Below are 27,856 nucleotides of genomic sequence, written 5' to 3' on the forward strand. Positions count from 1 at the left end.
CGCGCGGCTCTGCTGCTCCGGTTTATCGCAGGCGCTCTCCGCCGTTACCCCTTGCGGTGGTTAGGGCTCCGGGGCAGGTGGAGGGGATGGGCAGAGAAGGTCAGGCTTCTGCCCAAACAGGTTCTCTAACCGGCGTGTGTATATAAGGGGAGCGGGTATGTACCTGTTTGGAATGTCTATGGGTGTGTGTGAGAGAGCGATAATACATTAACCCTTTAGTGGCCGGACCGGTGCTGCAGGACTTGCTCTGGATTCTGAGCCGGAGTTGCCCGGGGTACAGTAACTCAGGCGCGCTGTGCCTTTAACCACACGAACCCTTTAATTAACATGAAGTGGGTGGAAACGCATCAAAACCAATCAATACTTCCCGTCTCCATGGCGTTGTGAAGCAGAACGGCTTTTTGGTGTAGAAATGTTCTTTCGTGTGCTCTGGAAGCTGGATTACCCCACAGAGGTGAACTCCGAGGAATTCCCTGGAGCTGCTGAATGACATCACACATCCAGTGACGTCATGGAGAGCCCTGCAGAGGCACATTAACTCCGTGGTCACACGCTGCTGACAGGCTGTTCCGAGCCGCTGAGTCTGCAATCGTTTCCACATCAGAGAGCAAGTACAGTGAGGGCTGCGCCAGGGGCAGGTGGGGCACGAACGCGGTGCCAGCTACGGAACACGCAGTGCCAGCTCCAGCCACCAGCCCGAGTAGAAGGGGCACAAGCAGGCGTGCCGGACTAAGAGGACCACTCTGATTTGGGGTAAGACTGGTGTCGGGGCGCTGGCCGGGGTGCCAGGGTGAGGGCAGTGGACCAAGGCAGGGCTCAAATGGAGACTGCCAGTATTTTTCCAGCATTGGTGAGGAGGGCGACGGACTGAGAGGGTTTGGACGCCGGGGCAGACACTGTATGGGGAACCGATAGCAGAGGGACTGGACAGACCGAGTGATGTGCTGGTTGGCATGGGTGGGAGTCGGGGTGAGGTCTCCCCTCAAGTACCCCCTCTAACCTGTCTCTGCGTTCACTGAACCAGTCCCTCTGTTACTGATTAATCTGTTCTCCACTCGCCGCCCTCTATGTGCATTTTCCCTGCCGTCTCTCTACCTCTGTCCTTCCCGACTCCGCGCCTGCGCCCCTCTGTCTTCCCGACTCCGCGCCTGCGCCCCTCTGTCTTCCCGACTCCTCGCCTGCGCCCCTCTGTCCTTCCCGACTCCTCGCCTGCGCCCCTCTGTCCTTCCCGACTCCTCGCCTGCGCCCCTCTGTCCTTCCCGACTCCTCGCCTGCACCCCTCTGTCTTCCCGACTCCGCGCCTGCGCCCCTCTGTCTTCCCGACTCCGCGCCTGCGCCCCTCTGTCCTTCCCGACTCCGCGCCTTCACCCCTCTGTCCTTCCCGAATCCGCGCCTGCTCCCCTCTGTCCTTCCCGACGCCTCGCCTGTGCCCCTCTGTCTTCCCGACTCCGCGCCTGCACCCCTCTGTCCTTCCTGACTCCGCGCCTGCACCCCTCTGTCCTTCCCGACTCCGCGCCTTCACCCCTCTGTCCTTCCCGACTCCGCGCCTTCACCCCTCTGTCCTTCCCGACTCCGCGCCTTCACCCCTCTGTCCTTCCCGACTCCGCGCCTGCACCCCACTGTCCTTCCAGACTCCTCGCCTGCGCCCCTCTGTCTTCCCGACTCCGTGCCTTCACCCCTCTGTCCTTCCCGACTCCTCGCCTGCGCCCCTCTGTCCTTCCCGACTCCACGCCTGCGCCCCTCTGTGCTTCCCGACTCCTCGCCTGCGCCCCTCTGTGCTTCCCGACTCCTCGCCTGCGCCCCTCTGTCCTTCCCGACTCCTCGCCTGCGCCCCTCTGTCCTTCCCGACTCCTCGCCTGCGCCCCACTGTCCTTCCCGACTCCTCGCCTGCGCCCCACTGTCCTTCCCGACTCCTCGCCTGCGCCCCTCTGTCTTCCCGACTCCTCGCCTGCACCCCTCTGTCTTCCCGACTCCGCGCCTGCACCCCTCTGTCCTTCCCGACTCCGCACCTGCGCCCCTTCTCCTTCTCATTACCGGTTTCCCGTTCCAGGTTATGCTGCCCTCTCTGTATTATCTGGCCCCCGTATTGGGGGGCTACGCCATCACCTCGTATTACCTGCTGAAAAATCCTCATATCCTGCACAAGAGGAAGAGGCTGTCCTTCCACTGCCGGCACATTTCACACCGCGGGGGTAAGAGCTCGCACCGTCCACGCTCTGCACCCCATACACCGGGAATACAAGCCATCAAGAGAGATTCAACCTTTATGACTAAACGGACCCGGCGGCTGCGAGCCAATGCTCATTAAACCGGTTCCTACGCTTTAAATGCACGGGAACGGAGGCCACTCGCTGACATCAGAGACTCCACTCGCGTTTATTTGGGAGGAGGGCACGGTGAGGGCAATAACGCCGGGTTGGTTATTGGGGATTATTCTCACTGTAGGGGACAGGTCGGGGGCTCGGCTCTCCATTTGTGAATTTGGGTTTTTAAAACCCATCGGTACCCAGCAGTCTATCCAATCGCTGCCTTCCGGCTCATCCGTGGCCCCTTAGTAGGTCATTAACCCCTCTCTGTGTCTTTCAGGAGCCGGGGAGAGAATTGAGAACACTCTGGAAGCCTTCGACAAGTGAGTATGGAAAGAACGTATCTGAGGCTGGATCACTAAGATCAGGCGGCTTGGGATCCCCGTAAATCTGGTGATCTCTCTCCGTCCAGCGCTGTGTCCAATCACACCGACCTCCTGGAGCTGGACTGTCAGATGACCAAAGATGGCCAAGTCGTGGTGTCACATGACCAAAACTTACTGAGGCAGACGGGCCGCGACCTCAACATCTCTGACCTCACGTATGATGTAAGCATAAAAATGCATACCCGTTCTATGACCTCATACCCATGACGCCGAAGTCGCTGCATGCATAGATATTTACATAAGTCTTGCGTTCCTCAGGAGCTTCCGCCGTATAAGAAGTCGCTGGAGGTGACATTTTTCCCAGGTGAGCGGAGGCTTTGGGGGCGTGGCTTCCAAGTAGGTGACGCCTTAAACCGGACGAGCAACCTATCAGGCCGGGGGCCAAACCGCCTGCGTGTTACAATAACGGGTTTCCCGGTATCCACGCCTTGGGTTGGAGCGTTATAATTCTCCTATTTATTAATAAATGTAAACTGGTGCAGGACTCCGCGGAGGGGAGGTTTGTTAGGAATGGCAGCCGTAACCCCCGTGGGCGCCGCGTTTAAATACATGAAATGTGGTATCGCTGTGACTGTTATGCTCTCTCGGGATCTCGCTTGCGGGATGGCCCCGGGGCCGAGGCGTCTCACCTTGGAATGTCTTCCTCCGCAGGTCACGTCTCGACAGGCAGCGACCACCGCATCCCCCTGCTGGAGGAGGTCTTCCGGAGACACCCCGATATCCCCATCAATATAGAGATCAAGGAGGACAACGAGGAGTTAATTAAGAAGGTGATTTGTGGCTCGGCGGCGCAGACTCTCTCTGGAGTTTATTCACTAAATGGAGCGTTCACACGAGAGCTACTTGACTTCAGTATACATTATGCAGGGCCAACCCTGGGAAGCTTCTGCTGCAGGAAGAGTTTGGCTGGCCTTGTATAATGTATAGATAAATCAGTGACCGGCCCCTGTATAATGTATAGATAAATCAGTGACCGGCCCCCTGTATAATGTATACATAAATCAGTGACCGGCCCCTGTATAATGTATAGATAAATCAGTGACCGGCCCCTGTATAATGTATAGATAAATCAGTGACCGGCCCCTGTATAATGTATACATAAATCAGCGACCCGGCCCCCTGTATAATGTATAGATAAATCAGTGACCGGGCCCCTGTATAATGTATAGATAAATCAGTGACCGGCCCCCTGTATAACGTATAGATAAATCAGTGACCGGCCCCTGTATAATGTATAGATAAATCAGTGACCGGCCCCTGTATAATGTATAGATAAATCAGTGACCGGCCCCTGTATAATGTATACATAAATCAGTGACCGGCCCCCTGTATAATGTATAGATAAATCAGCGCCCCGGCCCCTGTATAATGTATAGTGAAATCCGGGAGGCTCCCCACACATTGAGTTATACATTATACGGGGCCTCCGTCTGTGTTCTCTGCAGGTGTCGGATCTGGTGAAGCGGTACCAGCGCACGGACAGGACCATCTGGGCCAGTATGAGCGACCGGATCATGCGCAAATGTCAGGCCGTGGTAAGCGGATGCGGGGCATCGATCGGCACTCCTTTTATGAATTATCCAAAGTATTTTAGCTCGTATTCTAACTGGCGTAGGGGGCAAAAGGGGCAAATTCTGTGAGTGCTCCCCCCCCCCGCAGTTTCACAAAAATGTGGAAGGAGCTCTCATCGCTCCGCGCTGTCTGGTTACTCGTCTCAGCGCTCTCTCTCTCTCTCTCTCTCTCTGTCTCTCTCTCTCTCTCTCTCTCTCTCTCTCTCTCTCTCTCTCTCTCTCTCTCTCTCTCTCTCTCTCTCTCTCTCTCTCTCTCTCTCTCTCTCTCTCTCTCTCGTCTCAGCGCTCTCTCTCTGTCTCTCTCTCTCTCTCTCTCTCTCTCTCTCCCGTCTCAGCGCTCTCTCTCTCGTTCCGTGCAGAACCCGGACATGCCGGTGATGTTCACGCCGCGGCGCGGGGCTCTCCTGCTGCTGCTGTATTACAGCGGTCTCCTGCCGTTCGTTCCGTTGCGGGAGTCCGTGGTGGAGAGTTACATGCCGTCTATAATAAACAGGTGAGCGTCTCGCGGCCCTAACCCCGGGGCCACGCTCTAGGTCGTCACACCGTCCCGCCTGACACGCGTGTTCTCTTCTTACAGAACCTACTTCCCGCACAGCCCGCTCCTGCGCAACCGCTTTCTGGTTTATTTGCAAGACAAGTGAGTGTTATTTCTGCAAACCTACATATAACACTGACACGCGTGTGCAGAGACACACAGCGTGTGTGGGGCTCTGAGTGAATGGAAAGGCTCGGCTTTATTACGGGATGCATTCAATATGTTGCGCACACGCGTGCAGTCGCACATGCGTGGCACTGATGTTGTCTGTTCCCGATGTGTTGAGCCTGAGCTGTTAACGTGTTCTTATCTGTTCCAGACTAATGATGCGGAAAGGTCTATTCCGGCATCTGGAGGAGAGAGGGATCCAGGTAACGTGTCCAGAACCCATTCATTCACGTGTATTTTGCGTGTTCTCAAATCTTACATTTTATTCTAAATGTACATGGGGTTGGGTGTGCTCTGTGCTGCGCAGGTTCTAGGTGTGAATGGGGTTGGGATGTATATGCTGGGTTCCGGGTTCGGTGTGCCCTGTGCCGCGCGGGTTCTAGGTGTGCATGGGGTTGGGATGAATATGCTGGGTTCCGGGTTCGGTGTGCTCTGTGATGCGCAGGTTCTAGGTGTGCATGGAGTTGGGATGTATATGCTGGGTTGCGGGTTGCGGGTTGCAGGTTCTCGTTGTGCATGGGGTTGGGATGTATATGCTGGGTTCCGGGTGCTCTGTGCCGCGTGGGTTCTAGGTGTGCATGTGGTTGGGATGTATATGCTGGGTTCCGGGTGCTCTGTGCCGCGTGGGTTCTAGGTGTGCATGGGGTTGAGATGTATATGCTGGGTTCCGGGTGCTCTGTGCCGCGTGGGTTCTAGGTGTGCATGGGGTTGGGATGTATATGCTGGGTTCCGGGTGCTCTGTGCCGCGTGGGTTCTAGGTGTGCATGGGGTTGGAATGTATATGCTGGGTTCCGGGTTCTAGGTGTGCATGGGGTTGGGATGTATAGGCTGGGTTCCGGGTGCTCTGTGCCGTGCGGGTTCTAGGTGTGCATGGGGTTGGGATGTATATGCTGGGTTCCGGGTGCTCTGTGCCGCGTGGGTTCTAGGTGTGCATGGGGTTGGGATGTATATGCTGGGTTCCGGGTGCTCTGTGCCGCGTGGGTTCTAGGTGTGCATGGGGTTGGAATGTATATGCTGGGTTCCGGGTTCTAGGTGTGCATGGGGTTGGGATGTATAGGCTGGGTTCCGGGTGCTCTGTGCCGTGCGGGTTCTAGGTGTGCATGGGGTTGGGATGTATATGCTGGGTTCCGGGTGCTCTGTGCCGCGTGGGTTCTAGGTGTGCATGGGGTTGGAATGTATATGCTGGGTTCCGGGTTCTAGGTGTGCATGGGGTTGGGATGTATAGGCTGGGTTCCGGGTGCTCTGTGCCGTGCGGGTTCTAGGTGTGCATGGGGTTGGGATGTATATGCTGGGTTCCGGGTGCTCTGTGCCGCGTGGGTTCTAGGTGTGCATGGGGTTGGGATGTATATGCTGGGTTCCGGGTGCTCTGTGCCGCGTGGGTTCTAGGTGTGCATGGGGTTGGGATGTATATGCTGGGTTCCGGGTTGGGTGTGCTCTGTGCCGCGCGGGTTCTAGGTGTGATGTTCTGTATGTAAGCGGGGGCCGGGCTCTCATGTATTCTCCATCTGCAGATCTATCTCTGGGTTTTAAATCAGGAAAGCGACTTCCAGAGAGCCCTCGACTGCGGAGCCTCCGGGATCATGACGGACTACCCCTCGAAACTGCACCGCTTCCTACAAACATACGAGGGGGGGCAGAGGGCGGGAGGGGGAGCACAGGAGGGGGTGGCAGGCGATGGGGCCGAGAGGTGCAGGTATTAAGGTGCCAAAAACGAGCATCTGCTACGGGGGGGGGGATTCTGTGAGCCAAATATAATGAATAATATACGATTCTCATCCCCTACATTACATACAGCCCCGCCGCTGCCCGACCAGTCCTGATAATACATTACATACAGCCCCGCCGCTGTCTGACCAGTCCTGATAATACATTACATACAGCCCCGCCGCTGCCTGACCAGTCCTGATAATACATTACATACAGCCCCGCCGCTGCCTGACCAGTCCTGATAATACATTACATACAGCCCCGCCGCTGTCTGACCAGTCCTGATAATACATTACATACAGCCCCGCCGCTGCCTGACCAGTCCTGATAATACATTACATACAGCCCCGCCGCTGCCTGACCAGTCCTGATAATACATTACATACAGACCCGCCGCTGCCTGACCAGTACTGATAATACATTACATACAGCCCCGCCGCTGCCCGACCAGTCCTGATAACGCAGTCACATCCCCCTACATTACATACAGACCCGCCGCTGTCTGACCAGTCCTGATAACGCGGTCACATCCCGTACATTACATACAGCCCTGCCGCTGTCTGACCAGTCCTGATAACGCAGTCACATCCCCTACATTACATACAGACCCGCCGCTGTCTGACCAGTCCTGATAACGCGGTCACATCCCCTACATTACATACAGACCCGCCGCTGTCTGACCAGTCCTGATAACGCAGTCACATCCCCTACATTACATACAGACCCGCCGCTGTCTGACCAGTCCTGATAACGCAGTCACATCCCCTACATTACATACAGCCCCGCCGCTGTCTGACCAGTCCTGATACCACAGTCACATCCCCTACATTACATACAGACCCGCCGCTGCCTGACCAGTCCTGATAACGCAGTCACACCCCCTACATTACATACAGCCCCGCCGCTGCCTGACCAGTCCTGATATCCCCTACATTACATACAGCCCCGCTGCTGCCTGACCAGTCCTGATATCCCCTACATTACATACAGCCCCGCTGCTGCCTGACCAGTCCTGATATCCCCTACATTACATACAGACCCGCCGCTGTCTGACCAGTCCTGATAACGCGGTCACATCCCCTACATTACATACAGACCCGCCGCTGTCTGACCAGTCCTGATAACGCAGTCACATCCCCTACATTACATACAGACCCGCCGCTGTCTGACCAGTCCTGATAACGCAGTCACATCCCCTACATTACATACAGCCCCGCCGCTGTCTGACCAGTCCTGATAACGCAGTCACATCCCCTACATTACATACAGCCCCGCCGCTGTCTGACCAGTCCTGTTTCATATAAATTACATTATAATTTGCATTATTTGAAAAAATATTTATATTCTCAGAAGGTAAAAATAAATACATTTTGATTCCTTTCGCAGTCTCTGCCCCCCTGGGGTATTTTCCTGCGTTTTGTGTCCTCCTGGCTCTGGACGCCTGCAGCTTATTTACAGTTGTTGTCCCATTTAGTCTGTTTTTTTTATTGTCGGGTAATACGTTTGAGGGTCCCTCGGTCGGCCGGTGGGGTAACTCGTCTTTGCCCCGGCTCATGCAGGGTTTGGGGTAATGCGGCTCCGTCCGCCGTTGCGTTGTAGAACTTGCACCCCATTATTGCAGGGACCCCGGTTCTGCTCCGCTGCGGGGCATTAGATTCCTGGAACCCAAACTGGGGGTGTCAGAGGCCCATGGAGGAGGGGTGTGTTGGTAGGTACCAGGGGGGCGGGATCACCTGCTGCCAGAGCTGGGGGTGGAGTCCAGAGAAGGTTGGGCTGAATCTATTGGGCGGGGCCATCCAAGAAGGCACAATGAAGGGGCAGCAGGGAGAGCCGGGGGGCGACCCGGAGAGCGTAGGGGGGAAACCCTGGGGGTACTGGAAGGCGAATCTGCAACAATAAACACACAAGTCACGTGGTGGCGGGGGGGAGCGGGGTATTTACACAAAGAGAGAGGGGGGGAGCGGGGTATTTACACACAGAGAGAGGGGGGGAGCGGGGTATTTACACACAGAGAGGGGGGGTGCGGGGTATTCACACACAGCGAGCGGAGTGGAGCACTCACCTGTGTCCCATCACACACTGAGATGGTGAGTAGGGGGATGCTCGGAGTGGGGATCCTGCTGATGGGGACCCCCAGGGCTGTCTCTGCATCACCGCGCCCCATTTTACAGCAATGTCTACTGCTGGGGATGTCTCTTCCTTTATCTCTGCGGACGGACTGTCTCCCCCACGGCTTCTGTCTCCTCTCCTATCTGCTCGTGTGACCGGCTGTCTCTCCGCCGTGCTGTCTCGTGTGACCGGCTGTCTCTCCGCCGTGCTGTCTCGTGTGACCGGCTGTCTCTCCGCCGTGGTGTCTCGTGTGACCGGCTGTCTCTCCTGCACGCTGTCTCGTGTGACCGGCTGTCTCTCCGCCGTGCTGTCTCGTGTGAGCGGCTGTCTCTCCGCCGTGCTGTCTCGTGTGAACGGCTGTCTCTCCGCCGTGCTGTCTCGTGTGACCGGCTGTCTCTCCGCCGTGCTGTCTCGTGTGACCGGCTGTCTCTCCTGCGCGCTGTCTCGTGTGACCGGCTGTCTCTCCGCCGTGCTGTCTCGTGTGAGCGGCTGTCTCTCCGCCGTGCTGTCTCGTGTGACCGGCTGTCTCTCCGCCGCGCTGTCTCGTGTGACCGGCTGTCTCTCCGCCGTGCTGTCTCGTGTGACCGGCTGTCTCTCCGCCGTGCTGTCTCGGGAGATGGGACGCAGCTCCTCTGCACACTCTTTAGATTTCTTGCTCCCTAAAACAAGAAACTCCTTATCATCTCTTGGACGTCTCGCCCCAAATACCCCCCGGGGAGAGACCGCTGGGTTATCAGGGCCCGTTACCGAGTGGCTCGTGAAAGAGTAAGCGTTAATATCTGCCCCCCAAGAGCGTAACCCGGCCCTGAACTGCCCCCAAACTCCGATTCCAAGAGTCTTTATAGCGGGGGGCAGCCGGCTCCGTCACAGCGACACAGGGGCCACAACTGCCACGAACAACTGACCTGGGCTCCTCTCTCCGCTCTGCGATGGTCTGCAGACCCTCTTCCTCTGAGTGTAACTGAAAGAGAGCATTCGTGGAGTTAGCGTTTGACGCGTCACGGCGGGCTCCTCCTCGGCGGACCTCGTGGGATTTACCTTTCCTGCTGGGTTTTGAAGTATTTAATTCCTTTCGCAAACGGATTCTCCTCGATCTTCAGCAGCGACAGCTACGGAAACAAGAGACACCGTGAGATCGGGAGGAGCGGGGGGGCCGGGGGCAGGAGGGGCATCTGCCGGGGTTCGGGGGGGACGGGGTCACCACGGACGTGGCAGACGGACTGACCCTGGGGTTCTGGTAGCTCGTCACGGCTATGAAGGCCGTCTCGGGGAAAGCGATGGTGGCCGCGGCTTGCGGATGAGATCCGTGGCAGGAGGTGGGAATGACGAACAGGCGCAGGAGGTAGCGGTGCATGGACTGCAGCACGATCTGGGGAGGAAAAACAGGGTTAAAGTACATAATTACACGCAAGAGAGACCCCGAGAGGGTGGGGGCCACACGGGGGCCAGGAGGATGTATAGATCAAATGACAGGCGCAGGAGGGGGTATAAGGAGCAGTTCAGTTGGTACAGCGCTGGTAGAGGGGGCAGTTTAGGGGGGGTACACTGCGGGTACGGGGGGCAGTTAGGGCGCCCTCACCTGGCCGTTCTGATTCAGGGTATTGTTAGTCAGCCGGACTTTGTTGAAGCTGATTGGTCGGTCCATCCAGCGGTGACCCGGAGCGGGGGATTCTGGGTGCACGTAGAGACGCGTCGGGGGCCCCGGCTCGGCCCGGCCGCTCGCACTCCACGCCCCGTCGCGCCACTTGTACCGGGTCTCACCGTCCGGGACGGCCTGGACGCAGAGCGTGTAGAGGGAGTGCGGCTCCAGCCCCGAGAGGGACACCGAAAATTCAGGGAACATCCGCCTGCGGAGAGGAAGGGGTTACTGAGCGGCTGCTGAAGGGTTAATAGAAACAACAAAAACTTTTAAGAAGTTTCTACGGCAACGACCTATCGGAGCCTGACGCTGCGTCATGTGACAAAAAATCTGAGCAAAGCGAGACATTCCATGATTAGGGGAGCCACATTGTACAGCGCTGCGGAGTATGACGGCGATATATAAATAATAATAACACACATTGTACAGCGCTGCGGAGTATGACAGCGATATATAAATAATAACACACATTGTACAGCGCCGCGGAGTATGACGGCGATATATAAATAATAATAACACACATTGTACAGCGCTGCGGAGTATGATGGCGATATATAAATAATAATAACACACATTGTACAGCGCTGCGGAGTATGACGGCGATATATAAATAATAATAACACACATTGTACAGCGCTGCGGAGTATGACGGCGATATATAAATAATAATAACACACATTGTACAGCGCCGCGGAGTATGACGGCGATATATAAATAATAATAATAACACACATTGTACAGCGCTGCGGAGTATGACTGCGATATATAAATAATAATAATAACACATTGTACAGCGCTGCGGAGTATGACGGCGATATATAAATAATAATAATAACACATTGTACAGCGCTGCGGAGTATGACGGTGATATATAAATAATAATAATAACACACATTGTACAGCGCTGCGGAGTATGACGGTGATATATAAATAATAATAATAACACATTGTACAGCGCTGCGGAGTATGACGGCGATATATAAATAATAATAATAACACATTGTACAGCGCTGCGGAGTATGACGGCGATATATAAATAATAATAACACACATTGTACAGCGCTGCGGAGTATGACGGCGATATATAAATAATAATAATAACACATTGTACAGCGCTGCGGAGTATGACGGCGATATATAAATAATAATAACACACATTGTACAGCGCTGCGGAGTATGACGGTGATATATAAATAATAATAATAACACACATTGTACAGCGCTGCGGAGTATGTCGGCGATATATAAATAATAATAACACACATTGTACAGCGCTGCGGAGTATGACGGTGATATATAAATAATAATAACACACATTGTACAGCGCTGCGGAGTATGACGGCGATATATAAATAATAATAACACATTGTACAGCGCTGCGGAGTATGACGGCGATATATAAATAATAATAATAACACATTGTACAGCGCTGCGGAGTATGACGGCGATATATAAATAATAATAACACACATTGTACAGCGCTGCGGAGTATGACGGCGATATATAAATAATAATAATAACACATTGTACAGCGCTGCGGAGTATGACAGCGATATATAAATAATAATAATAACACATTGTACAGCGCTGCGGAGTATGACTGCGATATATAAATAATAATAATAACACATTGTACAGCGCTGCGGAGTATGACGGCGATATATAAATAATAATAACACATTGTACAGCGCTGCGGAGTATGACAGCGATATATAAATAATAATAATAACACATTGTACAGCGCTGCGGAGTATGACGGCGATATATAAATAATAATAACACATTGTACAGCGCTGCGGAGTATGACGGCGATATATAAATAATAATAACACACATTGTACAGCGCTGCGGAGTATGACGGCGATATATAAATAATAATAACACACATTGTACAGCGCTGCGGAGTATGACGGCGATATATAAATAATAATAATAACACATTGTACAGCGCTGCGGAGTATGGCGGCGATATATAAATAATAATAACACACATTGTACAGCGCTGCGGAGTATGACGGCGATATATAAATAATAATAATAACACATTGTACAGCGCTGCGGAGTATGACGGCGATATATAAATAATAATAACACACATTGTACAGCGCTGCGGAGTATGACGGCGATATATAAATAATAATAATAACACATTGTACAGCGCTGCGGAGTATGACGATGATATATAAATAATAATAACACATTGTACAGCGCTGCGGAGTATGACGGCGATATATAAATAATAATAATAACACATTGTACAGCGCTGCGGAGTATGACGGCGATATATAAATAATAATAACACACATTGTACAGCGCTGCGGAGTATGACAGCGATATATAAATAATAATAACACACATTGTACAGCGCTGCGGAGTATGACAGCGATATATAAATAATAATAACACATTGTACAGCGCTGCGGAGTATGACGGCGATATATAAATAATAATAATAACACACATTGTACAGCGCTGCGGAGTATGACGGCGATATATAAATAATAATAACACATTGTACAGCGCTGCGGAGTATGACGGCGATATATAAATAATAATAACACACATTGTACAGCGCTGCGGAGTATGACAGCGATATATAAATAATAATAACACACATTGTACAGCGCTGCGGAGTATGACGGCGATATATAAATAATAATAACACACATTGTACAGCGCTGCGGAGTATGATGGCGATATATAAATAATAATACACATTGTACAGCGCTGCGGAGTATGACGGCGATATATAAATAATAATAACACACATTGTACAGCGCTGCGGAGTATGACGGCGATATATAAATAATAATAACACACATTGTACAGCGCTGCGGAGTATGACGGCGATATATAAATAATAATAACACATTGTACAGCGCTGCGGAGTATGACGGCGATATATAAATAATAATAACACATTGTACAGCGCTGCGGAGTATGACGGCGATATATAAATAATAATAACACACATTGTACAGCGCTGCGGAGTATGACGGCGATATATAAATAACACACATTGTACAGCGCTGCGGAGTATGACGGCGATATATAAATAATAATAACACACATTGTACAGCGCTGCGGAGTATGACGGCGATATATAAATAATAATAATAACACATTGTACAGCGCTGCGGAGTATGACGGCGATATATAAATAATAATAATAACACATTGTACAGCGCTGCGGAGTATGACGGCGATATATAAATAATAATAACACACATTGTACAGCGCTGCGGAGTATGACGGCGATATATAAATAATAATAACACATTGTACAGCGCTGCGGAGTATGACAGCGATATATAAATAATAATAACACACATTGTACAGCGCTGCGGAGTATGATGGCGATATATAAATAATAATAACACACATTGTACAGCGCTGCGGAGTATGACGGCGATATATAAATAATAATAACACACATTGTACAGCGCTGCGGAGTATGACGGCGATATATAAATAATAATAACACACATTGTACAGCGCTGCGGAGTATGACGGCGATATATAAATAATAATAACACATTGTACAGCGCTGCGGAGTATGACGGCGATATATAAATAATAATAATAACACATTGTACAGCGCTGCGGAGTATGACGGCGATATATAAATAATAATAACACATTGTACAGCGCTGCGGAGTATGACGGTGATATATAAATAATAATAACACACATTGTACAGCGCTGCGGAGTATGACGGCGATATATAAATAATAATAATAACACATTGTACAGCGCTGCGGAGTATGACGGCGATATATAAATAATAATAACACATTGTACAGCGCTGCGGAGTATGACGGCGATATATATATATATATCGCTTCCCAGATCTGCCGCTAGAGGCGGCGGCCATATTGGAATTTCCCCACCCCCAGCACCCCAACAGCCCCGCTAATACCCCTTTAGCCCACCCAGGTCCCCCATATCGCTGCCTCTCACCTGCCGCTCTTAGTAAGAATCATTTCAGTTCCCACGGCGTTAAATTTCTCCCATAATTCCTTGTTCTCCAGCTCTGCAGTAACCGGAGGAGGGGGTGGTGACGGTGCAGGGGGGCACTGATGGGGCAGATAATACCCCACAGGGGGGGGGAATGAAACACCTGAGACAGGAGAAGGCAGAAAGAAACAGTTAAATACATAAAAAGACAGAAGTGGTAGATAAGTGGAACAGGCTCCCAGCAGAGGTGGTAGAGGGTAATTCAGTGGGGGTATTAAACATGCATGAGATAGACATACAGCTCCTGAATCTAAGACGAGACCGACGACTGATTAAGGTTTGAGTCGTGGTGACTAGACGGGGGCCGCGGGGGGCCGATCCACCGGCGGGTTCTGTTTCAACTAAATTGTGAAACCAGCTGACGGCGCATCCGACACCAACATAAAAACCGGCAGGAATCCATCGGCTCGGCAGAAAATCTTTTGGTTTCATTTTGTGTAAAACCCGGGTATTTCTGTGCCAACTTCTACCACCTCTGCCGGAAGCTCATTCCATGCATTAACAACACTCAAGGGCCCAAATGAAAAACACTTAATGTAATATTTTGCTGTAAAGAACTCGTCCGGCATTCAAAAAAATTTTTTAAAAAAGGAAAAAATGTAATAATTATCCCAAAAAATACAAAAATACCCAAATCATGAATACAAAAAATCTACCAGACGGACCGGCGGCCGGCGGCTCATCCCGGGGGATTTGGGGGTAAAGTGAATTTAGTGATTATTGGGCTGGGGAATCTGCCCCTGCTGCCCCGCGACTCACCCATCTCTCTGCCCGGCGCGGGGGGCTCGGGGGCCGGCCGGCTGTAGCCCAGCATCGCTCTGCTGTGCATGGTGGTGGATACTGTCCCCGGGTGTCAGGGGGAGAGAGCTTTATACAGGGGGAGGGGAGAGGCGGTGGGGCAGGAGGGGGAGGGCAGCAGCTGGAAGAGTCATAATATAACCCATTACCTGGAACAGAGTGTAAGCTCTTGGGGCAAGTTAGCACAGAATGTACAGAAACGCTCAGCAACAGAAGCTTCTTATTATAGAATAACGATCTGCAACGATCTTATAACAACAACAACAACAACAACAATAATAACAACAACAATAATAACAACAACAATACTACTACTAATATTAATAACAACAACAATAATAATAATCATTGCACCCAGCAGGGGGTTGAGTCCAGATTCTGGGAGACCCCAATTGCCACCCAGCACTCCTGCCGCTCCTCCACGTGGCCTTCCCACGCGTGTGCGGCTGCATATGGGCTCCGTATCAGTGACCAATCGCGCCGACATCCAGGGCATTCGGTATCATCCAATCCCACTGGGTCACAGAATGCCGCGTTATGGGAATAGAATGCCGCGTTACGGGAATAGAATGCCGCGTTATGGGAATAGAATGTCGCGTTATGGGAATAGAATGTCGCGTTACGGGAATAGAATGTCGCGTTACGGGAATAGAATGCCGCGTTACGGGAATAGAATGCCGCGTTACGGGAATAGAATGCCGCGTTACGGGAATAGAATGCCGCGTTACGGGAATAGAATGCCGCGTTACGGGAATAGAATGCAGCTTTACGGGAATAGAATGCCGCGTTATGGGAATAGAATGCCGCGTTACGGGAATAGAATGTCGCGTTATGGGAATAGAATGCCGCGTTACGGGAATAGAATGCAGCGTTATGGGAATAGAATGCCGCGTTACGGGAATAGAATGCCGCGTTATGGGAATAGAATGCCGCGATAAGGGAATAGAATGCCGCGTTACGGGAATAGAATGCCGCGTTACGGGAATAGAATGCCGCGTTACGGGAATAGAATGCCGCGTTACGGGAATAGAATGTCGCGTTATGGGAATAGAATGCCGCGTTACGGGAATAGAATGCCGCGTTACGGGAATAGAATGCCGCGTTATGGGAATAGAATGCCGCGTTACGGGAATAGAATGCCGCGATATGGGAATAGAATGCCGCGTTATGGGAATAGAATGCCGCGTTACGGGAATAGAATGCCGCGTTACGGGAATAGAATGCCGCGTTATGTGAATAGAATGCCGCGTTATGGGAATAGAATGCCGCGTAGCTCACGGAACGCCACGTTTGTGATTTGTTGCACGCAGACATTTTAGACGCACATTCTAGTTACGATTAGTAATCGATGTTTCTGCCCGGGTTTCTCTTTGACCATCTGCAGAGAGCCCCAGTGGCCGCGGTAGCCGGGTAAATAAACGCGCGGTCCATTTGTCCGTGGCTCTCGCTCCTTCTCTCCCCTCCGCTTCCTCCCTCTGTTTTGCTTTCTCTCCTCCGCTTGTTTTTCTCCCTGTGATCAGAGGCTGCTCTCCCCCGGGGCTCGCCGGGTGCTGAGTGTCCTTTAATCTGCCTCACACTCCACGTGTCGCATTCCCCACCCGCGCAGGGAGTGTGGAAATGCCGAGTGTCCCTTCCCAGCGGCCACGACACCTGCCCCGGCCCTCTCACCGGGATAAAAGTCAATCTGCTCCCCTCTGATCTCCTGGGGGGGGCGCAGCGGATCTCCCACAATCCCCCCGGGGCAGCCACTGCTTCTATGGACTTTGGCGTGGGCAGTAACGGGTTAATGTATGGACGTCAGACCTGATATACAGATCTCACAGAGCCCCCAGAACCCTGAATCCCCCCCAACTGCCCCATCTGCCCCGCACACATCGTACAGGGGCAGAAAGGGGCACCCAATGCGCTTCATGCCAGCGGCGCCTGATTACAGAGAGAAGTAAAAGGAGAGCGCATCTCGTCTGAAGAGCTCACACTCCTAAGAAGAGGAGGTCATTAGACCCTCGGGACCTCCTATCCCAGTGTACAGCGCTACGGAATATGATGGCGATATATAAACCAATACATAATAATATCAGTCCGTGGCCCATGCACACTAATAAGCCTAGACCCATAGATCGGGGGGTTGCGACTGTGTTTGGGGGTCCGATTAATCCCCCCATGGACTGGAAGAGAAAAAACTAATTTAAAGTGGTCCCCGCGGTAATTATATGTATTTAAGGTCATGAGCTCAACGTGCGCTTTCTATCAGGGGGTGTCGGATAACTAAATGGTGAGCTTGATGTCAGAGCGCAATCTTTTAGATCAATCAAGACCCCGACTCTCGAAGCCTTTGCCGCCCCCCTGTGGTGATATCAGGAACTGCAGCTAAAAAGAACGCACAGAAACCTAGAACCTGCCGGCAGATCGGCCCCCGGCGGCCCCCGTCTAGTCTCCCCCGTTTCTCCTGCTGTAAAGACTCAAACCTTAATCAGTCGTTGGTCTCGTCTTAGATTCAGGAGCCGTATGTCTATCCCATGCATGTGTAATACCCTCACTGTATTACCCTCTACCACCTCTGCTGGGAGGCTGTTCCACTGATCTGCTGCCCTCTCAGCAATATTCAGATTAGGCCAGTTGACCCACATGAGAGGTAGAAATTCCATGATAATTACAGTCATTACAGCGACGATTTCTTCACTTCATTATTTGCAAACAACCATTAAAGCCCCTCGATGGAGGACGACGATGACCCCCGGACTGGGCAAATATTTCACGGACGTGATACCGGCGGCAGCTGCTTCATTAGCACGTGGCTGTCGCCTAATTACCGGCCAGGGAATCTAAACCCCTTATCTGACATCATTTATATAGCGCCATCATATTCCGCAGCGCAGTACAAACGGGGTAACCTGATCGCAGCACGTAGCATAGAAACTAAAGAAAAAGGAAGCAGCTGCTCGAAAGAGCTTACAGTCTAAAGAGGTCGGATGTAACCTCCATGTTCCGCTTATGATCAGGGGGTAAAATACTGGTCAGTAAGGGGCTGAAATCATTTTTTGGATGAAGCACACAGGGTTAAAATAGAAAAGGGTTAATATTCACCATTTGGGTGACGGCTTAAAGTAATTCCTCCCCAGATAGGGAAGCGTGCATTAAAATGATAAAACCCAGTACCTGGGAGATGATTATTTCATCGAGAAGGTGGTGGATGCATGGAACAGCCTCTCAGCAGAGGTGACAGAGGATCTCGGGCTCCTTGGCCTTTTTTTTCTAATACGTATCGAGACCCCTGGCCTTTCCTTATAATACGTATCGAGACCCCCAGCCTTTCCTTATAATACGTAGCGAGACCCCCTGGCCTTTCCTTATAATACGTATCGAGACCCCCAGCCTTTCCTTATAATACGTAGCGAGACCCCCTGGCCTTTCCTTATAATACGTAGCGAGACCCCCCGGCCTTTCCTTATAATATGTAGCGAGACCCCCCGGCCTTTCCTTATAATACGTAGCGAGACCCCCCGGCTTTTCCTTATAATACGTAGCGAGACCCCCCGGCCTTTCCTTATAATACGTAGCGAGACCTCCCGGCTTTTCCTTATAATACACATCGAGACCCCCGGCCTTTCCTTATAATACGTAGCGAGACCCCCAGCCTTTCCTTATAATACGTAGCGAGACCCCCGGCCTTTCCTTATAATACATATCGAGACCCCCCGGCCTTTCCTTATAATACACATCGAGACCCCCGGCCTCTCCCTATAATACGTATCGAGACCCCTGGCCTTTCCTTATAATACGTATCGAGACCCCCGGCCTTTCCTTATAATACGCAGCGAGACCCCCGGCCTTTCCTTATAATACACATCGAGACCCCCGGCCTCTCCCTATAATACGTAGCGAGACCCCCAGCCTTTCCTTATAATACGTAGCGAGACCCCCGGCCTTTCCTTATAATACGCAGTGAGACCCCCGGCCTTTCCTTATAATACGTAGCGAGACCCCCGGCCTTTCCTTATAATACGCAGTGAGACCCCCGGCCTTTCCTTATAATACGCAGTGAGACCCCCGGCCTTTCCTTATAATACGTAGCGAGACCCCCTGGCCTTTCCTTATAATACGCAGTGAGACCCCCGGCCTTTCCTTATAATACGTAGCGAGACCCCCCGGCCTTTCCTTATAATATGTAGCGAGACCCCCCGGCATTTCCTTATAATATGCAGCGAGACCCCCCTTACAAAAAAAATACTGCAGTTTTTCTGAAGTAATACTGCAGTTTTTTGGACATGAAAAAACTGCAATACTGCACTTTTACTGCAGTTTTACTGCATTTGTACTTCACTGTACTGCAGTTATTTTTGTAAGGAAGTACAAATGCAATAAAGCTGCAGTACTTTGAAGTACAACTGTAGGTTTGCAATATAAAAAAAAAAACCGCAGTAATTTTTCGTAAGGGCCCCGGCCTTTCCTTATCATACTTATCGAGGGTCTGTATTTTGGGTGTTCCAGTAACATGCATTCCGTGTGGGACCCCGGGTTGAGCCCCCCCCCCGTACTGTTCACACGTGGCTGAGAAGTGACTACAAAGCATCATTTGGTGTCTGCAGCTCCGTGTGACTGGGGGGGGGGTGACATCTGGGGGCTGGGGGTGTCTGGGTTTTGGGGAGATAGACCATATAGATCCGTGTACAGGAACACGTGTTCTGTGACATGCGTGCCCTTATATATAGATCTATGCATGAAGCATACGTGTCCGGTCTCACTCACCTGTATACACACGGCTGTACATTATACACGTGTCCGGACCCTGTATATGAAACACGGACAGAGCTCACGTCTGTACGATATCTGCGCCCCGTATCAGCTTCAAACCCCAACACATAAATCTCAAACAGGCATCATATATAGACCTGCGCGGGGCCCATATGTCCCGACCCCAAATATATATATATATATATAAATAAAAACATGTAATATCTGTGCAGTTTTTGTCGAGATAAATCTCAGAAAACCCGGCGGCCGCATGTCTCACGTTACTAGAATGAATATACGGTACATTCATTCAGATATCTGTAGGTATATAAAGTATATAATGTATATATAATGTATATAATGTATATAATGTATATATATAATGTATATAATGTATATATAATGTATATAATGTATATAATGTATATATATAATGTATATAATGTATATATAATGTATATAATGTATATAAAGTATATATAATGTATATAATGTATATATATATACTGTGTATCTGTAAACAAGCTTCTGCATAAGGATAGGTGACGGTTAGAAAACCCTTTTGCGATTATGTTCCAACAAAACAGCTCAGCGACCCCAAATGTTCTGTATGGATATATAATATATATTTGTATATGCTCCGTATGGATGTATATAATATATATTTGTATATGCTCCGTATGGATATATAATATATATTTGTATATGCTCCGTATGGATGTATATGATATATATTTGTATATGTTCCATATGTATATAATATATGTTTGTATATGTTCTGTATGGATGTATATAATATATATTTGTATATGTTGTGTATGGATGTATATGATATATATTTGTATATGTTCCGTATGTATATAATATATATTTGTATATGTTCTGTTTAGATGTATATAATATATATTTGTATATGTTCTGTATGGATATATAATATATATTTGTATATGTTCTGTATGGATGTATATGATATATATTTGTATATGTTCTGTATGGATGTATATAATATATATTTGTATATGTTCTGTATGGATATATATTATATATTTGTATATGCTCCGTATGGATATATAATATATATTTGTATATGTTCTGTATGGATGTATAATATATATTTGTATATGTTGTGTATGGATGTATATAATATATATTTGAATATGTTCTGTATGGATGTATATATTATATATTTGTATATGTTCTGTATGGATGTATATAATATATATTTGTATATGCTCCGTATGGATATATAATATATATTTGTATATGTTGTGTATGGATGTATATATTATATATTTGTATATGTTCTGTATGGATGTATAATATATATTTGTATATGTTCTGTATGGATGTATAATATATATTTGTATATGTTCTGTATGGATGTATAATATATATTTGTATATGTTGTGTATGGATGTATATATTATATATTTGTATATGTTCTGTATGGATGTATAATATATATTTGTATATGTTCTGTATGGATGTATAATATATATTTGTATATGTTCTGTATGGATGTATATAATATATATTTGTATATGTTGTGTATGGATGTATATGATATATATTTGTATATGTTCCGTATGTATATAATATATATTTGTATATGTTCTGTATGTATATAATATATATTTGTATATGTTCTGTATGGATGTATAATATATATTTGTATATGTTGTGTATGGATGTATATAATATATATTTGTATATGTTCTGTATGGATGTATATATTATATATTTGTATATGCTCCGTATGGATATATAATATATATTTGAATATGTTCTGTATGGATGTATATAATATATATTTGTATATGTTCTGTATGGATATATAATATATATTTGTATATGTTGTGTATGGATGTATATAATATATATTTGTATATGTTCTGTATGGATGTATATATTATATATTTGTATATGCTCCGTATGGATATATAATATATATTTGTATATGTTCTGTATGGATGTATATAATATATATTTGTATATGTTGTGTATGGATGTATATAATATATATTTGAATATGTTCTGTATGGATGTATATAATATATATTTGTATATGTTGTGTATGGATGTATATAATATATATTTGTATATGTTGTGTATGGATGTATATATTATATATTTGTATATGTTCTGTATGGATATATAATATATATTTGTATATGTTCCGTATGTATATAATATATATTTGAATATGTTCTGTATGGATATATAATATATATTTGTATATGTTCTGTATGGATATATAATATATATTTGTATATGTTCCGTATGTATATAATATATATTTGTATATGTTCTGTATGGATATATAATATATATTTGTATATGTTGTGTATGGATGTATATAATATATATTTGTATATGTTCTGTTTAGATGTATATAATATATATGTATACACTGTAGGTATGCGTCCCTGTTGTTGCCCCTCCTGTCGCCCCCACTAGGTGCATTTCCTGACAACTGGACAAACTGAACGTCAGGCGGGTCATAAAGACCCTTTAATAAAGTTTAATTCAGTCCTAATGTGTGAAGCGACCTCCCCCGGCTCTCCCCTCTCACCTAGCAGGAGGGTCTCACATCAAAAGGTGTAGGATGGGCTTTAAGGATCACTCGCTGTCCGGCCCTCAGAAGACATCAGCGGCCCCAGCAGACAACGTCTCCATCATCGCGAATCCCGGGCTCCTGCCGTCCATGGTCTGACCTCCCTGCGCCATGTATCCCTCAGACATATTCCAGCAATACGGGCCCTCTTACGGGGTGAGGCCCCCCCCGGCGCTCGCGCCCAACTACCCAGCGGCCAACGGCCACCACGAAGCCTACAGATACCCAGGTAGGTGGCGGAGACCCTCGCGGGGCTTCATTCGAGATCCATCAGGGTGGGAAGTCTTCTTAATGGTGGACGTGGCGGACCAGGGGACCGATTTGAAGTCAAGTCCCAAGTAGATCCACTCACCGCCAACGCGCGGAACTCGTGATTCTGGGTCGGGCGGCTGCGTTAGGGTTGTCTTATTATACCACATGGCCACCAATGGTCCTCGTGTTGGTGGCAGCCTTACCAGGAGCTTGTGAAGTTCTAATACATGCGGGGTGTTTGGGTTCCTTCACCAGGTATTTCCGCACGATTGGGGGATATCCAGGTGGGAAGAGGTCTCTTTTTTATGGGGTTCTGGAAGATAACGTTGTATCCGCTGGCTTTACATTCTGAAGACTTTCTGTGGATCTGCAAGGGTTTGGTGAAGTTGGGTCTCTGGGGTTCTCCTGTATCCGGAGCTATGAGGTTCTGATCATCTGGGTTGTTCTAATATATCTGGATCGGTGATGTGTTTGGGAAATTCTGGATTTGTGATGTTTTGGGGTTTGTAAGATTCTGGTGTTCTCGATTTGTGATGTTTTGGGGTTTGTAAGATTCTGGTGTTCCGAATTTGTGATGTTTCAGGGTTTGTAAGGTTCTGATGCTCTAGATTTGTGATGTTTTGGGGGTTTTAACAGTCTGATGTTCTAGATTTGTGATGTTTTGAGGTTTGTAAGGTTCTGGTGTTCTGAATTTGTGATGTTTTGGGGTTTGTAAGGTTCTGGTGTTCTGAATTTGTGATGTTTTGGGGTTTGTAAGGTTCTGGTGTTCTAGATTTGTGATGTTTTGGGGTTTGTAAGGGTCTGATGTTCTCGATTTGTGATGTTTTGGGGTTTGTAAGGTTCTGGTGTTCTGAATTTGTGATGTTGTGGGGTTTGTAAGGGTCTGATGTTCTAGATTTGTGATGTTTTGGGGTTTGTAAGGGTCTGGTGTTCTCGATTTGTGATGTTTTGGGGTTTGTAAGGGTCTGGTGTTCTCGATTTGTGATGTTTTGGGGTTTGTAAGGGTCTGTTGTTCTAGATTTGTGATGTTTTGGGGTCTGTAAAGTTCCGATGTGGTGAAACCCGTATAGACGCTGTGTCTGTGAGCTCTATGGGAAGTGGGGATTCCTCCCGGCTCGTTAACATAATGCCCCCCAGGGTTCCAATTAGCAGAATACAGGTGTCAGTTAGCACCTACCCGCCAACAGCATTCACTGCAGCCGCCACTCACACCATTAACCGGACATGTGAGAAGCACCCTTACCTTCAATCAAAGGGTTAAATCCCACCCCTATATTCCCCCCCTAGACCCCCATTAACCCTTTTTCCTGCTGCGGGGGTCCCCAGTGTGTTGTGTACTGATATTGCCTCCCTGTTCTAGAGCTGGACGTTCCCGCTCAGAGGTATGATGGTCTTTTCGCAGCATTGGACCCGTCGCAGAGGATCCTCGGAGCGCCCCCTCTCACGCCGCTCTCCTTGCCCCCCGGGCCAGCTCTGGGGTTTGGCCAGCCGCAGCCCCCGTGTGAAGCCCCCCGTCTTCCCGGGAACGTCAAGATGACCCTGGAGAACAGGGATCTGTGGAAAGAATTCCACGCCATCGGAACGGAGATGATTATAACCAAATCGGGGAGGTAAGACCATAAATATATATAAAAGGCTAAGAGATCTGGGGTCCTGAGGGGCATTCCATTTGTTTCCATGGTGACAACCAACCTCCGAAGTGCCCTGGTCTGCAGTTGCGCATGCTGCGGCCTCCAGACGGAGGGGTTCTAGATCCTGAGCGTAACTCGATTCCCCGGTGACGCCTCTGATTTCTCCCCCTCAGGCGCATGTTCCCCCAGTGCAAAGTCAGCGTGAGCGGCCTGGAACCCGAAGGCAAGTACCTGCTCCTGGCGGACGTCGTCCCCGTCGACAACTCTCGCTACAAGTGGCAGGAGGATCACTGGGAGCCGAGCGGCGGAGCGGAGCCCCGGCTGCCGGAGAGGGTTTATATCCACCCCGACTCGCCCGCCTCGGGGGCCCACTGGATGAAGCAGCCCATATCCTTCCACAAGATGAAGCTCACCAACAACACGCTGGACCAGATGGGACATGTGAGTGCGAGACCTAGAACCCTAGAACCCCACGGGGGGGTCCCCCCAGATCTATGACCCCCACTCTGATCCCCGCTCTCTCTCCCCAGATTATCCTGCACTCCATGCACCGGTACCAGCCGCGCTTCCACATCGTCCGCGCCCAGGACGTCTTCAGCCGCCGCTGGGGGGGCTGCTCGTCGTTCACCTTCCCGGAGACCATGTTCCTGACGGTCACCGCCTACCAGAACGAGAAGGTGCGGGGGGGAGAGGGGGGCGACTTTGGGGGCCAATTCGGGACAGAATGGGGCAAACGTCGGGGGCAGATCAGTAGATCTTTTTCTGATGGTTCCTCTCTTCTAGATAACGCAACTCAAAATCCAGACCAACCCCTTCGCCAAAGGATTCCGGGAGGACGGGATGAAGACCAAGAGGTGAGGGAAGCCCCGCCAACCCCTATCTGCCCAATGTTAACATTACCTTATGTACTGGGTGGCCGTGCCGTCTATGTACTACACCCTCGTATGCGTTAGTATCCCTCCTCGCTGTGTATTAACCCCACGTTTCCCGCGCAGAGACCGCTCAGCCCGAGCGAAGAGGAAAGCGGCCGCCGGCGTGGATCAGGAGCAGGAGCCCTTCGAAGCCGGTAGGTGATACTCGGGACCGCTATGGATGTTTTCTCAGACAGATAAATACCCGGCAGTCCTATACATGGCGCCGTCATACGTTATACTGACACCCTCACTGTTTTTCCTCCCCACAGCTGAGTGTAAGCGGCCCCTGTATAGCGGCCCCTGCGACTCGACTCTGAGCGAGGAGCTGGATATATCCGGGGGTCTCGGAATCCCCCTCCCCAGCCCTGACTGCTCCTTCCATCCCATCACGCCGCCTACCCCAGGACCCCCCTCCGCGGATGCCTCCGATCCATCCCCCCACCCCACGAAAGCCAATCAGGACCAAGTGCCCGAGCTGGAGATGCCCCAGCAAGCCACAGACACCTTCCTGCAGCCCGGACCACCCACTTACCCCGAGCAGCCCCGGGACAGCGGCATGTTCTCATGGTGAGTATCTGCCCAGTTACCGGGTCATGAATCGAGCCTGTGGGGGGACCTTAACCATGATTAATCCCCTCACTGTATTTCCCTCTACCACTTCTGCTGGGAGGCTGTTCCACTTATCTACCACCCTTCCTGCAGCTTAGTATTTGTTCATTTTTATGGGGTTAGATCTTATTCCCCATCGAGGTGTAACTAGGAGGAGTATAAATCTGAGCCCCCCGGTTCTTGCCATGAAGGGGTTCAGGGTGCAGTTACAGATCCAACTGCCTTCTTGCCCCAAGCGACTAGAAGGGGGCAGCTGCAGACACCCCCAGTTACACACGGAACGCAGACCCGGTGTGATGTCATAGAGCTCGTCGCTGATTTAGGATGGATATGTTGATCTCTCGCTCATCTCTCTCCTGTCTGTCTCGTCCTCTGCAGCCCCTCCGAGACCCCCATCGCGCAGGTCCAGGCGGCCCGTCCACCGCAGTCTCTTCAGAGATTCCCGCCATCCTTCCCAAGCGCCCAGGATCAACTAACTGACAGCCAATCAGATTTCAGGCTCTACGGGTCAGACCTCGCCTGCGGAGGAGAATTTACCCCCTCGGCCTGCGCGGTTACCCCACCTGCCCGCGGCGCCGGCGTCCGGGGTTACCCCATGAACTCTGACCTCCGCTTTCCACACTTCCTGCCCAACACCGGCCCAAAGCTGGGCCTGCAGTTTTCGGGGCCACAGCTGTCGCGTTTGTACCGGGGGGGCGGCTGGTTGTGAGCAGCGCGTTAACCCCGCGAGCGCTACAAAAAACTTTAAGGAATTTCACGTCTATTTGGAGAATATTCTGCTTTTTATGTTACTTCTGTACATTTTTTCCAATCCCGATCTCCCCAGCACCCCCCCCAACAACCCCCCTGGGTGCAAAACCCCACGTGCCTCTCGCTAGCTATAAGTAACGGACAGCGTGCGCTCAATCACGCCAGGGATACCATCAAGCAGCTTCGCAGTGTGGCAATGTCTTCAAGGAGAAGTGAGGGGCGGGGCTTATCGAGGCAAGATGGCCGCCCGCGGATCCCGGGACCACGAAGAAAATACGAACATAACCGGCGCTTACAACTAGAGGGAATTAACACTTTATTGTTATTTTTTTTATATTTGTCTGTTTTTTTGCAGAATTATCCCCAAAATATAATAAACAAGAAGAGATTTGAAATGTAACTGAGTTGGGGGTCTCGGGGGGGTCTTTAGAATACTCCATCCGCATTTTCTGAATTTTTTACGACCATGGATCTTTTATGTTGGGATATAATAAGTTTTGCATTGTGGTAAAAAAAGGGGTTAATTAAAGGGGGGCCACGGGGGGGGTCCCGCATTTCTTTCTCTTTTGTGATTATTTATCTTTTTTTTGTTTTGTTTTTATTGCTGTTTCTGTCGTCTTGTACTTTTTTTTTCTGATGTACAAATAAAGTTATCTTTTGCAATAAAAGAAATATAAATTGAGGATCAGTGTTGGGCTTTGGGGTAACAGCGGGGGGGCAGTAGGGGTACATGGAACGAGGGGGGTCAGTAGGGGTACATGGAACGAGGGGGGTCAGTAAGGGTAGATGGCGCGAGGGGGTGGTCCCAGCCCACCGGGGTGTTATAGGGGTATTAACCCACCCTTGCTAATGTGTATCTGTGGTTGTAATCCTAGCCCCGGCTGCCTCGGAGTGATAGGAGTTGCAGTCCTGCCGCCGGGAGGTGTCTGCCGGCCCGCGTGGGCATCCGGCGTGGCAGCTGCGCCCGTATAAATTCCAATTCATCGTGGGGTCTGTCTGCACCTGCAGTCCTCCCCCCAGACCCCGGCCACCATTTGTCCTCCCCCCACCTCCTGTCCCAGCGTCTGCTTTCACACCTAAGCTCCAGCCGCCGGCCCCCCGGACAAAACATCTGCCGGG

At 49.7% G+C, this 27,856-nt stretch overlaps 3 protein-coding genes across 4 annotated transcripts; 2 read left to right on the top strand and 1 right to left on the bottom strand.

Moving 5' to 3' along the window:
* Positions 1 to 19: 19 nt before the first annotated feature.
* On the top strand, positions 20 to 6,729 carry GDPD3 (glycerophosphodiester phosphodiesterase domain containing 3). 2 transcript variants are annotated; one of them, XM_053470572.1, is made up of 11 exons: positions 20 to 753; positions 2,051 to 2,192; positions 2,587 to 2,629; positions 2,719 to 2,854; positions 2,951 to 2,996; positions 3,344 to 3,462; positions 4,138 to 4,227; positions 4,688 to 4,756; positions 4,841 to 4,900; positions 5,118 to 5,169; positions 6,478 to 6,729. In XM_053470572.1, the coding sequence occupies exons 2-11, from the start codon at positions 2,054 to 2,056 to the stop codon at positions 6,708 to 6,710; spliced, it is 987 nt and encodes a 328-aa protein (XP_053326547.1). In that variant the 5' UTR covers positions 20 to 753; positions 2,051 to 2,053; the 3' UTR covers positions 6,711 to 6,729. The 2 variants fall into 2 exon arrangements, with proteins under 2 accessions (XP_053326547.1, XP_053326546.1); XM_053470571.1 differs by having other exon boundaries at positions 25 to 753; positions 4,623 to 4,756.
* A 1,464-nt stretch (positions 6,730 to 8,193) lies between these two features.
* On the bottom strand, positions 8,194 to 15,267 carry LOC128502284 (T-box-containing protein TBX6L-like). The gene is made up of 8 exons (XM_053472045.1): positions 15,198 to 15,267; positions 14,382 to 14,541; positions 10,362 to 10,629; positions 10,008 to 10,151; positions 9,821 to 9,891; positions 9,688 to 9,743; positions 8,736 to 9,441; positions 8,194 to 8,560 (listed from the first exon to the last, which is right to left on the bottom strand). The coding sequence occupies exons 1-8, from the start codon at positions 15,265 to 15,267 to the stop codon at positions 8,353 to 8,355; spliced, it is 1,683 nt and encodes a 560-aa protein (XP_053328020.1). The 3' UTR covers positions 8,194 to 8,352.
* Positions 15,268 to 22,692: 7,425 nt separating this feature from the next.
* Positions 22,693 to 26,696, top strand: LOC128501160 (T-box transcription factor TBX6-like). The gene is made up of 8 exons (XM_053470546.1): positions 22,693 to 22,810; positions 24,194 to 24,443; positions 24,638 to 24,905; positions 24,995 to 25,141; positions 25,248 to 25,318; positions 25,460 to 25,528; positions 25,634 to 25,945; positions 26,366 to 26,696. Exons 1-8 carry the CDS (start codon positions 22,693 to 22,695, stop codon positions 26,694 to 26,696), a joined length of 1,566 nt encoding a protein of 521 aa, XP_053326521.1.
* Positions 26,697 to 27,856: the final 1,160 nt, after the last annotated feature.

Source organism: Spea bombifrons, chromosome 7, assembly GCF_027358695.1.
Source record: "Spea bombifrons isolate aSpeBom1 chromosome 7, aSpeBom1.2.pri, whole genome shotgun sequence".
In the NCBI taxonomy this organism is placed as follows: Eukaryota; Metazoa; Chordata; class Amphibia; order Anura; family Pelobatidae; genus Spea; species Spea bombifrons.

Excerpts from the sequence above, each read along its gene's own strand:
- GDPD3 (XM_053470571.1), top strand. The coding sequence starts at position 2,054 with ATGCTGCCCTCTCTGTATTATCTGGCCCCCGTATTGGGGGGCTACGCC. Across the intron at positions 4,228-4,622 it reads TGCGCAAATGTCAGGCCGTG|AACCCGGACATGCCGGTGAT; the intron begins GTAAGCGGATGC and ends CGTTCCGTGCAG. Across the intron at positions 5,170-6,477 it reads TGGAGGAGAGAGGGATCCAG|ATCTATCTCTGGGTTTTAAA; the intron begins GTAACGTGTCCA and ends CTCCATCTGCAG.
- LOC128502284 (XM_053472045.1), bottom strand. The coding sequence starts at position 15,267 with ATGCACAGCAGAGCGATGCTGGGCTACAGCCGGCCGGCCCCCGAGCCC. Across the intron at positions 14,542-15,197 it reads CGCGCCGGGCAGAGAGATGG|GTGTTTCATTCCCCCCCCCT; the intron begins GTGAGTCGCGGG and ends CTCCTGTCTCAG. Across the intron at positions 9,442-9,687 it reads GAGCGGAGAGAGGAGCCCAG|GGAGCAAGAAATCTAAAGAG; the intron begins GTCAGTTGTTCG and ends TTCTTGTTTTAG.
- LOC128501160 (XM_053470546.1), top strand. The coding sequence starts at position 22,693 with ATGTATCCCTCAGACATATTCCAGCAATACGGGCCCTCTTACGGGGTG. Across the intron at positions 22,811-24,193 it reads CGAAGCCTACAGATACCCAG|AGCTGGACGTTCCCGCTCAG; the intron begins GTAGGTGGCGGA and ends TCCCTGTTCTAG. Across the intron at positions 24,444-24,637 it reads ATTATAACCAAATCGGGGAG|GCGCATGTTCCCCCAGTGCA; the intron begins GTAAGACCATAA and ends TCTCCCCCTCAG.